At 43.5% G+C, this 15,862-nt stretch overlaps 1 protein-coding gene across 6 annotated transcripts in view; it reads right to left on the reverse strand.

The window, feature by feature from the left end:
* The window catches only part of PCYT1B (phosphate cytidylyltransferase 1, choline, beta), a 131,512-nt gene that overhangs the window by 92,828 nt on the left and 22,822 nt on the right, over positions 1 to 15,862 (reverse strand). For 3 of the 6 annotated variants that reach the window (XM_038587109.1, XM_038587104.1, XM_038587110.1), the window contains exon 1: positions 8,645 to 8,992. The exons of 1 other annotated variant lie outside the window; for it this stretch is intronic. In XM_038587109.1, coding sequence (XP_038443037.1) covers positions 8,645 to 8,761 — 117 coding nt within the window. In that variant the 5' untranslated portion in view covers positions 8,762 to 8,992. Of the gene's footprint in view, positions 1 to 8,644; positions 8,993 to 14,069; positions 14,209 to 15,862 lie in introns of those variants that run through there. 2 more of the 6 variants (XM_038587107.1, XM_038587108.1) reach the window with 2 other exon arrangements.

Genomic DNA, 15,862 nt, shown 5'->3' on the forward strand with positions numbered 1-15,862 from the left:
GGCGAGAGGGAAGAAAGGATATGAACATGAATCCAGCTCGATGGGCCAGCCCTGTGCGGCCCTGCACGTTATGACACAGGCGTACACTAACAGGGCTTGTGGCTTTAGTTTCTAATCACTGTGTTTTCAAGTGTGCCTTCAGGATTGTTGAGTGTTCAACTGTCTCTTTATCCCCAAGCAGGGTCAGCTTCCCCAGCCTCCCATACAACCTGTCTCATGCTGGGATAAAGAGGAAGGTAAGAATGTTAAAACAATAATGCTATGGTCTGAGGCCAGCAACGGGTAATCAGATCCTAGCAAGGTAGAGGCTGTTACCTGGGAGATTATTGGAAGAAAATAGTCCTAGCTTGCAATGAGTTGGTTTGTTCCTACCTTCCTTGCTTTCTCCTTTTCTTCCCACCCCCAGTGATGGAATAAACCTTTTTCTACATTTTTTTCACCAAGGGGCACCAAGACGCTTTGTGTGGGCCCGAGTGAAAGACTCAAGAGATTCAAGCCTATGGCCAGACCCACTGTTGGACTTTAAACCAAAGCGTTAAGAGTAAGTGGCTAGTAGCACCAGCTAGAGAAGGCCCCTAGAGCTCAATGCCATACTGTTGTGCCTCAAAGAAAACCCAGTATTTCAAATTTCAGTATTATGAAATAAATCAGGAGGTTATTACTGGCATTAAGAAGAGATTCAACCAAAAAAAAAAAAAAAGAGAGAGAGAGAGAGAGAGAGAGAGATTCAACCTAGGTTTCTTTGGACAATGACTAGAATGCTCAGCATGATTCAGAACAACTTCAACCCTTCTGAAGAAGCATAAAGTGGAAGACAACAGGTTTGTACAACCTAATGTAAAGTTTCAGACTATTTTGCAAACATACGTTATTCGGATTTAGCCAATGTGTCCGGCCATAAGATCATTCAGCCTGTTTTTATTGCAAATGGATAAAACCCAAAGGAGGGGAGAAGTGGGGTAGCCCTGGTTTGTGACAGCAGCATGAGATCAAATAGAACACACCAGGCTGGAGCATGTCCCATGGCTAGGGGAGCTAGAATCACCAGCTTGGAGCTGCAAAAGATCCTCTATCCAGCCCACCGTGGGGGTCAGAATCGAGGTCCAGAGAGGAGAAGGGACTGACTTAAGCCCACAGAGTAATTAAATGGCAAAACTCAAGTCTGAATGAGACTGTGGGCTCCAGTAAGCACGAGGCCTGGCCCCAGCCCTTCTGTGGGCCAGCCCAGTTCCCCCCGCAGGACCCCCAATCTAGATCTTCCCTGATCTTGGGGGTTGGTGTGGAGCCCCAGAAGCCCTAAGGGAACAGATCCATTCCCTCTTACCGGAACCACATCTCATCAGGAACCCCTCAGCCTTCCCAAGCTTCCCCAGCCCCACCCCTAGCTAGCCTGGAGGCCGCTGGAGAGGAAAACCCCGGGGTTGGACCCAACTTCTCAGGCTATCCCCAAATTATACTTCTGCACCTGCCAAGAACCTAGCCACTAATTTCACCTCCACCTTCACAGAGGGAAGCAAAGCTATCAGATAAGAAAGGCTTTCAACATTCAATACCCTCTCCTTTAAAACGTCTTATCCAAAACATCCTTGCCAGCTTCCTCATCACCACAGTGAAACAAGTGTCAATTTTCTTACCTGAAGCCAATTCTTCCACTTGTTCACTGGAACCCAACGTCTCTAGCCCAACACTCATTCCCGTCCTCATTTTCCCCCTATCACTTTCATTTTCCCCCTCTGGCTCTCTGCCATTTATATTTAAGTGTCAGTTACTACCATCTTACAAGAATGAGCCAACCAAAAGCCTTGGCACATTGAGTGGATGGAAGGGAGAATGGAAGCAAAGAAGGATACATGGAAGGAAAAAAAGAAGAGAGAAAAGCTAACCTCTCTCAACCTTAAATCCCGATTTATCCTTTGGACCCTACACATTCTATTTACCCCCTCAGGCAAGCTTCTACTCCCCCACCTTCTAAAGCCTCCTTGATTCCTTGCTATCTGCCTCTGCTCCCATCACATCACCGAAACATCATCACTGATCTCTTCTTTCTAAATCCAAAGGAGACTTTTCCTCATTATCTCATTTAATCTCTCTGCTACATGTGGTTCTATTGGACATCCCTACCACAGAGCTTATCATGCTGTTGGCCCTCTGATCTCCCAGATATTAGACAAATGCCTCTCCGTCTTCTTTTCACGATCCTTCCTCTATTGGCTCTTTTTTTTTTTTTTTTTCCTTACTGGCTCTTTATATGGTGTTCGCCAGGGTTCCATTCTGGAAAGATTCTGGGATAAAGGAGATTAATTTAGCCAGATTTCACAAAGAGACAGGCAGATATAAGGAGCCTTCTAATAGCTTTAATTACAGCTCTTCTATTTTTCCCCCTTCTAAGAACCTGATAGTATGGCTCGGGGTCAGTTATCTTCTAGAATTACCCTGTAGTAGGATTATCCTGAGGCACTCTTGCTAGCTAACCATTTCCATTACCATTTTCTTAGTCCAGAAAATGTATGACTCAATTTCACTAATTTAATTTCACTTCCATCCCCTCCATGCTGACCTCTCCCAGATCTCCAGCTCCAGCTCAGAACTCTCTCCTGAGTTCCAAAACCAAACATTGACTAGACGCCTCCAAATGGAAGTCTCCATGGCATCCCCAACAGAACTCTCAACAAACTACTCTCCCTTGGTACCATCACACCTCAGTGATGGCACCCACTTGAGGGAGCCAGAAAACGGAGTCTTCCTTGATACTGGCCAACCCTCAGATTCATTATCAAATCCTAGAGTGTTGACCTCCTTAGTGCCTCCCATGGGCATTCTGTTCTCTCCTTCTCCACTGCCATCCATAACTTCAAACTTGATCATTCTCATTAGCCTCCTTTGGTTAGCCTCCTAACCAAAACACAACAGGGCAAAAGAAAATATTAAGAGTGCAAAATATAAAGTGGTTTCTTTGCTATGAATAAATATAAGCATGTACATATCTATGTGTCTGTTGGGCAACACAAAATGTATTTATCTGAGAAGCTCTGGCTTCTCAGAGCTCATCCTTCACAGGTCTGTACAGGTATCTGAGCTCCTTCTAAAGCCACCTATGGCTACTGAGCACTTAAAACTGGTCTAAATTTAGATGTGTTGTGAGTACAACATACATACCTGATTTCAGACAGTATAAAGAAAAAATATAAAACACCTCATTCATTACTTTGATATTGATTAATGTTGAAATGATAATATTTTTTGGTTATATCAGGCTAAACAAAATATATCATTAAAATTAATTCCATCTTTTTAAACTTTTTAAACCGTGGCCGCTAGAAAATTTTAAGTTATAATGTATTTCTACTGACAGCATTGGTCTAGAGGCTGCAGTGTGCCACTTAACCATGGGAACTTAAGATCCCCTCCCCTTTAAAATGTCTTAGCCAGGGGATACCTGAGTGGCTCAGTGGTTGAGCTTCTGCCTTTGGCCCAGAGCGTGATCCTACAGTCCCAGGATCAAGTCCCACATTGGGCTCCTTGCATGGAACCTGCTTCTTCTCCCTCTGCCTATGTTTCTGCCTCTCTCTGTGTTTCTCATAAGTAAATAAAATCTTTTAAAAATAAATAAAATAAAATAAAACGTTTTGGCCAAAGAACTGAGGTCCATAGAGGAGAAGTGATTTGGCTTAAGCCCACACAGTAAAGTAGACTGACCCTTTCCATGTAGACTGACCCTTTCCATGTCCCAAAAATGTTTTTGGATCAGCAAGTTACATCTTTTCTTCAAATGCAGGGACTTGTCTCAACTTGGGGGTCAGGTTAAGGGAATTTTCTCTCCTGGGAAGTACTTCTGCTTAATGGATAAAATATAGCTTAAAAGCTGTGTTAAGTCCAACATATTAAAATTGAAGTCAAACTTACAAAAAAACCTCACCTCTCTTCCCAGGGATTTCAGCATCCTGGAATGCGTTCAACATAACAAACTACTATCTTCTGTTAAATGGGAATGATATTCATGGGCAGGGCTATAGATTTCTTCTTTTATTCCTTCCCACAGCACCTGATGCATTGCTGTACATGCAAGTTGCTAACAAGCTGGCTATCTGGATCCTATTGAGAGGGGACCAAGTTTTCTCTCAGGTACCTTCTAAAGCCTGGCATCACTGAATGCTTTAAATCCTCCTCACTGCCTGAATGAAGACACACACACAGCCTTCTCATTTCTTTATGCTCAAACACCAAAGTGAAACTAAGAACCTACCCATCTTTTTACCAACTTAGATTTATTTCTTCCATAAGGACTTTAGCATGAGGCAAATGGGGGGCTGGAGGGATGATGAAGGAGCATTAAATGGAAGAAACTGATTCACTGTTTCCATGCTCAATACTCCTGACTAGTATCGATCTGCAAGAAATGGAAGTTGCATTTGGACCAAGACCAACAGGAAGAGGTCTAATAATAACCTTGGGCAGAATTCCAGTTGACCACAGTAAATGCCCAAGGAAACTCATGTTTATTTTCACCAACACAGCACACTAAGTATCTCCCTCTTAAAATATGTGTTGCTCTGAGTGTTTGAATAGATGATGATACTAGTAGAGGAAGCCACGGATGTCTCTGGAAATCCAGTCATCTTTTTGAGCATTAGCGAGTGAGCATCCTACCTCCCAACTGACATAATGCACCTTCTGCAAGACAGCAGTCTCTTGGCACGGCTCCACTTTGAAGTAAAGCCTGAAATGAACTCCTGCTACCATGGCATATCGAACCAGCCTTTTTTTTTTTTTTTTTTTTTGTTTCCAAGACCTTCTCAGTTGATCTGTGGTACATCCATCTTCATGAAAGTGACCACTGCAGGCTAGAATTACAACTTCCTTCTGACAGCCCAAGGCACTCCTAGAACTTGGCCAAGGTCATTAACCAAATCCTTAAGCAGACAGCTTTTGGGGTACCTGGGCCACGTCAGAAAGGGTTTATGGGGTATTTACTGGCCCAGAAGATTTGTCTAGGCACAATCTGAGAGTTGGGGAGATATGAGGACACCGTCCTTGCCCACAAAGTGTCCTCATCCCTCAGGAATTGGGTCCCCAAGCAGGGCTATGATGTCATATCACCCATGAGCACTCAGTTTCTCTTCTTGACAGTCAAGCTTATGAGTCACCATGCATCATGTGTAAGCAAGTAAAGAGCAAAGAAGGGATAACACCTCAAAGATCAAGAATAAACATTGTAACCATGGGAAGAAGAGTTCTCAGAAGCATCAAACCTGAACACCATGGTGAAGTAGTAAGGGTATTAGATCACATCCTAAGGTATAAGTTTTATCAGAAAACCTAGGTAATATCCTGTTATTTCTTTTCTAATTTCTTTATCAATGTTACTTAATCTTATTTACTCCTTTCCTTCCTTGTATTTTTTTCCAATGAAGAATAAGGCAGGTGGAAAAATTACAAGTATTCCTTGCAGAAAAATGTCCCCTTGAACATGATTGCACTGCATCCTCAAAATCTTTATCAATTTGCTAGCTACAAGGATCTAAAATATAGACTGCTTCAAAGCCTGCTTATTTATGTGCGCCTGCTTCCCACTTCAATCCCATCAGGGGCTATGCCAGGCTCTGTATGAGAGTCCAGAGATATGCTGATGACAAGACCGGTTTCTACTCCACCTCTGCCAGCAAACGTGGACTCACAGAGAGGTCAGCACACTTTCTGCCCTTACTGCACCTGGTAACCCACCTCTAAGCACGCAGGGCCCTTATCAACCTGTAGGCAAAGTATCTGTTCATGCGTCAGCCTCTTCTAGAATCCCTAGATCACAAACTGCTCGAGGGCTCAGACAGAGCTCAGCGCATGGTAGGTTCTTGATCATTGTGGGCTGAGCTAAGCAAGATCACAACTGACAACCTTCGCTGAAAATATATAGGCAAATGCACATAGACACAGGGCCACTGTACACATCTTTTCGAGTGCCAAGCTTAAAAAAGAGCACAGTTCATTACAAAAGGGGGCACTTGACACAACTTGAGACTTAAATAAAATTTGTACTTAACAGACCATGATGTTAGCAACAGAAGTTCACATTCTAGTACTTGCGATAAAGCTTTATGGCCCTTTATATACCCAGAAATTTCCTTTTCCATATCCCCAGGTGAAGTCAGAGAATGGGGAGCCAGTGCCTGCCTCAATGAATACAATGAGAACCATTTTGCTAATAGCTAATCTTTTTTTAAGAAGATGTTTTGTTATGGAGTCATGTTTCCTCTCAACTATGTGAATTCCAGTTTGAGAAAAAGTGGGAGAAGGAGCCTGTCCTCTGAAGGCTCTCTTAAGTCTTTCATGAACTTTAAATAACTTTGGAACTCATCGGCCACACCCTGCTGATGAGTGCAGTGCCAGTAACCCAGGAGTGATTTTGAGCAATATCGGTGGGTACTGGGAGAAACAAAAAATTTATTCAATTTGAAATGTGAAGATATTAGCAAAGCTAAATAGATGGACAGAAACTACTAAAAGCCATAAGAAATGTTATTTAATGTTTTCACTTGCCACTCTCTCCATCAGCTTCATTATTAAGTAGTTAACATGTGCCTTAGCTATTCAGGTAAAATCATCAGCAAAGGAGGGTCAAGCTCTGAAGTGTACATCTAAATGGAGAGCATACCCTACAGTGATCAAAGTTTGCTGGGAAAAGGTGATTCTAAAAATTGAGTAGGGGTTTATAAATTGGCTGCAACCGCTATTTAAACAGCAAAATTTCAGTGGACCATGATAATGATGGACAACATGGCAAGTTTTCATCAGACATAGATTGAAACCATTGCTTTCACAGTTCAACTTCTGTTACACACACAAACCTACTTTAAGTTAGACCTGCATAAAAGAAGGGAAGGGAATGTGCCTCACTCCAGAGTGTGTTGTAGGAGAAAGATCTTCCACTTGGCAGGTGTAGAGCTCTGGGTTCAAATTGCAGCTCTACCCCTTGGAAGCAACGTGATTTGGGGGGAAGTCAGGTTGCTTACCCGCTCTGAACCTCAGTTTTCTCATTTCTAAAACAGCAGGGAGGTGGAAGGATGACACTGCCAGCTTTTTCAGGGTTCTTGAGAGTCACCTCCAGGATGAGATGTCACAAGTCAGAGGGCAAAGCATTTCAACTTTCTTCCTTCTCTTGATTTCCTCTGCTGACTCTCTCAGGCAGAAGCAACCAAGGAGCCGAATAGTTAAAAGGCAAAAAGGGAAGGAAAAGAAGTGGGCAGGAGAGAAAGGATACACAAACTGGAACTGGATGCTGCCTCTCTCTCCCTTCCCTTTACCCAGTCGAGGTGTGTGATGCAAATTTGAATACCGGGTTTAACTTTTTTAAAAAGTATGCATTGGCATATATATGCCATTCAGTAAGTGGCTCAGGTGCTGAGAAGTTGTTAATATTAAACTGCCCTAAGATATATTTTATAAAATAGAAACACAGTGAACCAAAGCACACAGCACTCGAATATAACTTCCTTTGTTTTCATATTTTAGGAAGTTGTTCTAAGGCGGCCTTTGAACCTTTGTAACCCTTCTGAAGAAATAATGGATGCATGATGGGCTGGCCTTGGAATCTGTGAGCCCTCATTCGGGGAGTTCACAGAAAATGCTACATCACAAAATACTTTTTAAAAAACCTCTTCCCAGGGTCAGATTCCATATCCAATCAAAATATGGCATCTCTTAACTGGGGGAAATTGCTCAAAAAGGATAGCTCTAACTAGTGTGCCACTTAGACTTGAGGGTTCAAAGAGAGGTCTCTCCAAGTTTCACAAGACTTCAGGCCACCGAAAAACCCACGACCCACTTGGTGGTTTTGATTCCTCGAGGATACACACTGAGGTGGTTGAGAACCATCTTCCACACCTGCTTAAGTAATCATGCCCTTGGCAGAGAAACTGATCACATTTGGGAGAGCAGTCACTGAGATGGAGGGAAGCTCTGAGTGCCTGGTTCCCACACTTTGCGTTATTAAAGGCATGCAACCCCTTTCTAAGTAGTGAACGTAGCTTCCCCCCAGGTTCCCACTACCTGAAGACCAACCCTCCCAGCACGGTCCGGAAATGCTGAGGAGTCCTTTAAAATGCACCTTATTTCTAACTACATCACTGAGGGACTCTTCTACTTATTTATTCTGCCGTCTTGAAACAAACGGGGAAGTTTTGCTTCCATATCATCTTCGTTTTTTCCAAAATTGCCATTAGGCACCGAAACGAGTTGGGCACCAAATCATTTCTCAGCTAGAATTTAGAACTTAACAACGGACTCGTCTCAAGCTTTGCAGAGAAAAATAGCATTTTAAAACGCACTGTCGGATCCTTTTTTTTTTTTTTTTTTCTTCAGACGAGAATACACCTAAAAGGAAAAAGGCCATCCCCTCCTCCCAAGGCAGAAAAACAGCATAGCCCAAGCAGCCCGTTTCCTACCCAGCCAATACAATAATGCTTTGTAAGCTGAGAGCAGCGCCCCGGTATAGAAGCTAAGTATAAACAGCTGAGAAGGATTAGGCAGTAGCTCCATTCTCATTTACATGAAAATCCTCCAAGCATCGTTTTTCCTCGCTGGCTGCAGGCGCATAAGGAACTCTTTTGTGCCATAGCCAAGCATAACATTTGCATCCTTTGTCTTTACTTACCAGTCGAGGCTGTGGGCATGTGTGCTCTATTTCCTCCATGGTTTCTGAGGGAGGCTCATTGGAAAGGGATTTTGGGATACCTGTTTCTGACTCAGCATCAGTGGTAAGTACTGGCATGGCCAGCGAATGCTCCCTCCAGCTCTACACCCTCTGTGAGTCTCCTCCCAGGCAGAGAATGTTTTCTTTGTCACGTATTTCTCTCTTCTTCACCCATCCCCCTTCTTCGCCCCTTCTTTCTGTCTCCCCTGGGGGGGGGGGAGTGAAGAGGTTACCCCCTGACCCCCGCCCGATTCCTTCTCGGAGAAGCCAAAAAGGCAAGGCCTCAGTTTATCACTATAACAACCAGACGGCACTGGAGCGGCGGGTGCGGGATACAGTACCTCATTTGCATGGAGCGCGCTGGTTGGCTACTGTCATCATAGTACCACTCCGCCGGGGAGCGGCCGGGCCCCATTGGCTGGCCGGCCGTGCCCACGGGGCCCGAACTCGCTGCTTTTGTTTCTTCTGCTTAATTCAGTTGCAAAGGTCCCTGTCCACACCGGGCAAGGAATCCGCGCTGCGCTGCCCAGCTAAGAGAAACCCGCTTCCCTAGGAGCCCGGGACTGCTTGGCGAGGACCGTAACAGACCCGCGCTATAAAGAAGGCCCACGTCCCTGGCATGTTTCCCTGGCATGGGTGTTTGATGTGCTAGAGTCAGAATTTTGCTAAGTAAGAGTCACCCTGAAGACAAAGCAGGTGCCCTCAATTGCCAGCTGGCCTCGGAGGGCCTCTCGGGGCATTCACAGTGCGCACCTGCGTGTTGTGCACTGGCAGCCCCTGTCCAAGGCCTGGGGTAGCCCCAGAGCCTACCCCTGGGCTGCCCTGGGAGCAATTTGAAGGAGGTGGACTCTCTGACAACTTGCCTCTCGCCTCGGGCTGCCCCCCCCAGTTGCTGTCTCCCGCGGCCACTTCTCCCTCTCCCCGGCCATTCAGAGTTTCCTCAACGAACCCTTCCTTCTTGCCCTTGTCTGCCTTTCAATGCACTGTTCCATAAACTGGTCTCTTATTCTCCCGTTTTACCAGTCGTGGGGTCCATTCTCCTAAGCCCGCTGCTCTCAGCCAAGTGCTCACAGCAGTCACAGAAACCATCCAGTTGAGGGCTTAGTGATGATGTGCCTTAATGTCTAAATCATCCATGAATATCTCCCATTTAAAGAGGGGTGCTCTGAAGACACACACTCAAACATTTACAAAGGTATTCGTTCCAATGAAATACCGCACTGTTAGTAACATTAATAAAACTCATGGTAATTGCTAGCATCTATTAAGCACAGGCACAGTGCTAAGGACTTTACCCAGATTTTAATCTTCATTCGAACCCAAAGAAGTCGATCCTATTATTATTCCCATTTCACAGGTGAGAAAATTGCAATTTAGAGTAATTGCCCAGAGCCTCAAACTTATAAGCAGAGTTGCGGGGATTGGAAAGATTTGCAGGGGAGGTTGGGGAGGAGCCGGGATGTAGCAGGTGCAGTAGTGTAGAAAAAGGACCTTGGTAGGAGTTCTCTTAAGACAAGTCCCTGGGTTTCTAGGGCTTTTATTTTATTTTATTTTATTTTTTTATTTTTTAAAGATTTTATTTATTTGTGAGACACACACACACACACACACACACACACACACAGGCAGAGACACAGGCAGAGGGAGAAGCAGGCTCCATGCAGGGACCCTGACATGGGACTCGATCCCGGGACTCCAGGATCACACCCTGGGCTGAAGGCAGGCGCTAAACCGCTGAGCCCAGGGCTGCCCTAGGGCTTTCATTTTAATGTATACCAGTGGTTTTCATCCAAGTGTGGTCCAGGACCAGCAGCACCAATATCAGCATCATCTGGGAGCTTGTTAGAAATGCAGATTACTGGCCCCTCAAGACCTGATTCTGTAGGTCTGGGATGGAGCCAGCAACTGCGTTTCTAACAAGTTCCCCTGATGATACTAATGCTGCGGGTCCAAGGACCATACTTTGAGAACCAGTAGTCCAAAGGATGGAATAAAAATACTGCCCTGCCTCCCTCACAGAACTTGGGAGATCAAATAAATATCATGTGAAAGCACTTTGTAAATTAGAATGTTATATACTAATATAAGGGGCTTCGTTTTCATTACTCCTTGAATAAGCAAAGAGAGCTAGCCCTAAAAGAAAAAGAAAATGGATCCTGCAGCATAGATTTACAGTTTGATGGTTACAGATCCTGGCACGTTGAATGACATCACTTGACGTCGCCATTATTACCTATGCTTAAGAGAGCTCCAATAATGCAAGGATTCCAGTGACACTGGGTCATCTGAAAAAGGGCTGTCCTGCCCACTTCCTACCTGCCCTATCTGCCCTCCTGGAAACACAAAACACCTCAAGCTGCAAGCTTAGCTCTAACAAGTCCTTCAAGCTGGCAGAGCCAAGCCCTCCATTACTTTTAGGAGGTCCTTTCCATCCGTGCTGGGGGATATGGGCGTGATATTGTTCATCTAATCTCAGTATTTCCTTTGCCTCGTGGTGGCAGTCCTCAAAGTGTGGTCCCCAAAGGAGCAGCAAAAGCAGCTCTGGAGACTTGTCAGAAATTCCTACTCCCCACTCCAGATCGACTGAATCAGAAAACTCAGGCAGTGGAGACCAGGAATCTGTGTTTCAATAGAATCTCCAGGCTTTAGAGGCATTTTGCCATATGCTAAAGTTTGAGAACCACTGTCTAGAGCCACACAGTCTCATTGGAAAGCCCTTCACCCCCTCACCCTCCTTGGGTCCTGGGCCACCAAGCTGCCAGCTGGTTCCTAATTGGTCCTCTAATTCCTTCTCTAGAACAGGAGACTCACCTGTCCACCTGCCTGTTTAACAGAGATCTGGTGTCTAGTGGGGTCTTGGTGGGAGTTATTTTAACTTGGGGACTTCCTACTGCTATTAAGGTGATTAGCTGAGAATGACCAGTTAATTCCACAGTATGGAATTAAATATCCCATAACCCTCCAGGGTTTATGCCAAGAGAAAGGGGTTGGCTATAAAGGGATAACAGAAGGAAAGTTATTGGGGTGATGGAATTGTTCCCTGTCCTGATATAATGGTCACACAAACCTATACATGCGTTAATGTTGTTAAAAACTCTGTGGAGGATATTTGTCAGTACATGCTGACAGCCTTTAGAACATTCATGCCGTTTGACCTAGGAATTCCCCTTGGGAATTTATCCCCAAAGAAATACTCAGAGAAGTACACAAATAATTATGTACAAAGACACTTAATGCAGAATTACTTACAATTGGCAAAAAAAATTTTTACAACTTATAGCAATAGGAGTAATGGTTAAACAAGATACATTCATATAGTATTACACCTGCATTAACGGTCATGTTTTCAAAGAAAGTCTAATGCTATGGGAACATGGTACCACGTCAGGTGGAAAAAGCATGCCACAGAATATGATATCAAAAAATGATCCCAATTATGGGATATGTACCTGCTTAGAAAAAGTACTGGAGGGAAATACACCAAGATGTTAATAATGACATCTTTGAACTGTGGGATTAAGGGCAATTTTTTGCCCATAAAAATGAGTATATATTACCCTTATAGTCAGGAAAAAAGTTATGAAGTGCTGGGTATGGGGTCAGGGTGAGGCAGACAGACATTAGCACCTGACCAAATACAAAGAGGCAGGGACTCAGAGGAAACGAAGCTGGGAGGAGCCCTATCTCCAATTAGTCGAAGTAGAGGAAATGTTTTGGATGGAGGCAGGCTGTTGAGAAAAATCTCCAGGGAGCATTTGGGGACAGGGGTCCTAAGTCTCATACCCTCTGCCAGCAGGGTATGGCTTTAGTTGAGAACTTGTCAGATCAGTGCTGCCCCTCACAAGCACTCTTACCTTTATATCTACCATCTGTCGGGGACCGCTTACATTCTTAGCACTATGCTTGGTACTTAGGGGATGCTTATAAGACCCACAACACCTAATCAGATACAAATAGTGGCCTTACTTTGCAGATGAGGAAACCAAGCCATAGCGATCAATCTTCACATCAGCTTGGAAGGGACCTACAAATTACATTATTCTCCCTGCAAGCATTCTTCACTTCAACAACATCAAATTGTTGAAAACACCATTCCCAAAGATCTGCAGGAAGAACTAAAATTCTCTGAAATTTAAATTAAATCTCTCTGAAAGAGCAGAAGCTGTCTGAGCCTGATCTCCCCAGTCCTCATTGTGGTGGACAACAGGTGGCCCACTGCCACCTGCCAGCAAATGCGTCCCTCTGTCTGAGGGCTTCCTCTGGCCCTGGGAGATCCTCCACCAGCAGCACCAAGGAGGCAGGGTTGAGGGGTCAGAAAATTAGCAGCCCACATCCCTAAGAGCTCTCGACCAGTGACAAGAGTGAAAGTATAAACATCCCACTGCTCTCAGCCCTCAAGGGGAATGACCCTGAATCCTATGCTCCACGTGGACTCCCAGGGTTCCCCAATGAGACTAAGTTCCAGTTGCCAGAGTGGTAGCTGGCTTGACAGTGCACCCTCCATTGCCTGCCTTTCTTGCCTTGTCTTCCTTGCCCACACTCCTGTAGCTGTCTCCTTGACTCATTTCCCAAATGAACTACTTGAACTTGAATCTTTGTCTCAGGATCTGCTTCTGGGAAATCTCCCACTAAGACTATTTCCGTGCCCCATCACGGAGTGTTAATATCTGTTTCTTATGGCAAAATATCTTTTATATCCTCATATGGATGAGAATGAGCCATAACATCCTATGTAAATGTCCATTAGCCTATTTTTTAATTTTTTTAAATGTTTATTTATTTATGATAGTCACAGAGAGAGAGAGAGGCGCAGAGACACAGGCAGAGGGAGAAGCAGGCTCCATGCACCGGGAGCCCGACGTGGGATTCGAACCCGGGTCTCCAGGATCATGCCCTGGGCCAAAGGCAGGTGCCAAACCTCTGCGCCACCCAGGGATCCCCCATTAGCCTATTTTTTAAAGTAGGCATTACACTTAAGCTTTCTCTTCTTTAAAAATACCTTTTTCTTCCCTTTTATTTTCCAATCTCTAATCTGGTCATCCTGCTAGAAATTTTATATATATTGGATAAAAGTGTTAGCTCAACCCGTACTGGTAACTTTAAATTATTTACCTATTGGGACACCTGGGTGGCTCAGTGGTTGAGGTTGAGTGTCTACCTTTAGCTCAGGTAGTGATCCCGCATGGGGCTCCCCAAAGGGAGCCTGCTTCTCCCTCTCCTTATGTCTCTGCCTCTGTGTGTGTCTCTCTCATGAGTAAATAAATAAAATCTTTTTAAAAATTATTTAACTACAGTTAGTATGCCCCTACATATATGATACTGCTCTTAATATTTATCAAGAATGCCATATGTAAAACTTCCTTCTTTCTATGTCTTTCCTCCTTACCATCAATCCTGGCTCCACTATTTCTTCCACCTTTCTTTTTTCTTTCTCATTCATTTTTTCCTCACTGCCTCAGATTTACCAAATAAGGAATTTAACGCAAAGCAAGAAAGGAGACTGAAAAAGCAAGGTAAATTAGACAGAATTTAGAGTTTCCCGGAAACCATTATTACCTTCTATGGAATTTTGTCACTTCTATGGCTCTATTTTGAGCCGCTTCCCAGGTTTCCACATGTGGTTTATGCTTTGGACCTAAAACCTAACATAAATCAGAAAGAATATTTCACCATACTAAGTAATGAAACCAGGCATAAATCCTCTTCACCTACTTTGGGAAAACTATGGTAATAAAAATATTTTCCAGTGTAAAGCATTTTACCTCTCACTTGGTGCTTTTTATTGAATTATATCATAATAGCACTCTAAGATGGACAGGTTTTAATACTAAAAATTTTCAAATGAGCAAACAGAATCAGAGAGGTTAAGTGTCTTGAGTAAGGTCACACAGTAATGGGCCAAACTACCACTTGAATCCAGGTCTCCTGAATCAAAGTTCAACTCTGTTTTCCACCAAACTGCACTACATAACTTTTTAATCTAGCTATATTTGCTTTGTTAACAAGGCTACTAAGCTACCTCATGCATATTTCATCATCCCAAACACCCCCTTCACTGCTTTTCTATTGAATTCATGTAACATGAAGCACTCTTCACTTATATTCATTCACTTCATTTCCTGTCTCTAAAATCAAGGATCTGGACTCACGATAGGTGCTTGCATTTACTTAAGAGAGAAAAATAAACACAGATGCATTTCCAGATTCACCAGTGGGTCAAGAGGCAGGCTGATACAGGTCCACGACCTATACAGGCCATTGGGGGGAAAATAATGGACATAAAAAGTAGTCAGAGCTTCAAAGCTTATTTTTTTAAAAACAAAACCAAGAAGATACAATGAAAGTGCTTTATTTTATTCTGAACGTGGATTTTCTTTTTCTGGTCTCTCATAACTAAAAAAAATTAACTTGGGCTCAATCATTTGACCAAAATGTATTGAGTCTAAGCACAGTTTTGTTTTGTTTGTTGATTTTATTTATTTTTATTTATTTATTTATTTATTTATTTATTTATTTATTTATTTATTTATTTGAAAGAGAGCACAAGCAGCAGAGTGTCAGGGAGAGGGAGAAGCAGGCTCCCTGCTGAGCAGGGACCCAGGGATTATGACCTGAGCAGATACTTATCAGCTGAACCACCCAGGTGCGCTTATTTTTATTTTTTAAAAGATTTTATTTATTTATTTATTTATTTATTTATTTATTTATTTATTTATTTATTTATTTATTTATTTTTGAGAGAGAGAGAGAGGGAGCATGAGCAGAGGGAGAGGGAGAAGTAGATTCCCAGATTAGATTCCCAGATTAGCAAGCCGTGGCTCCATCCCAGGACCCTGAGATCACGACCTGAGATGAGCAGATGCTTAGCCCACTGAGCCACCCAGGCACTCCTAAGTGTTAAGGGACTAGAGAACAGCTGCACAGACCCAACGTGACCAACCTCCTCCATGAATGAAAATGCTGCTAACGAAATGTCATCTTACATCTTATATTTAAAAGAAATAAATATTTGATGTAAGTCAGAGATGAGCAGTCAGGAGCTCCATTTCTTAGCATTCAAAGACACCGTGCCCCAATGGTTGTGCCTGTGTTCTAGATGGTCCTAAAAGAGGTAAGTTGTTTTTACTGACATGAGAAGTATTTATCTTGTAATAAGATAATTTTATCATAAAATATAGG

This window comes from Canis lupus, chromosome X, assembly GCF_011100685.1.
Source record: "Canis lupus familiaris isolate Mischka breed German Shepherd chromosome X, alternate assembly UU_Cfam_GSD_1.0, whole genome shotgun sequence".
NCBI lineage: Eukaryota > Metazoa > Chordata > Mammalia > Carnivora > Canidae > Canis > Canis lupus.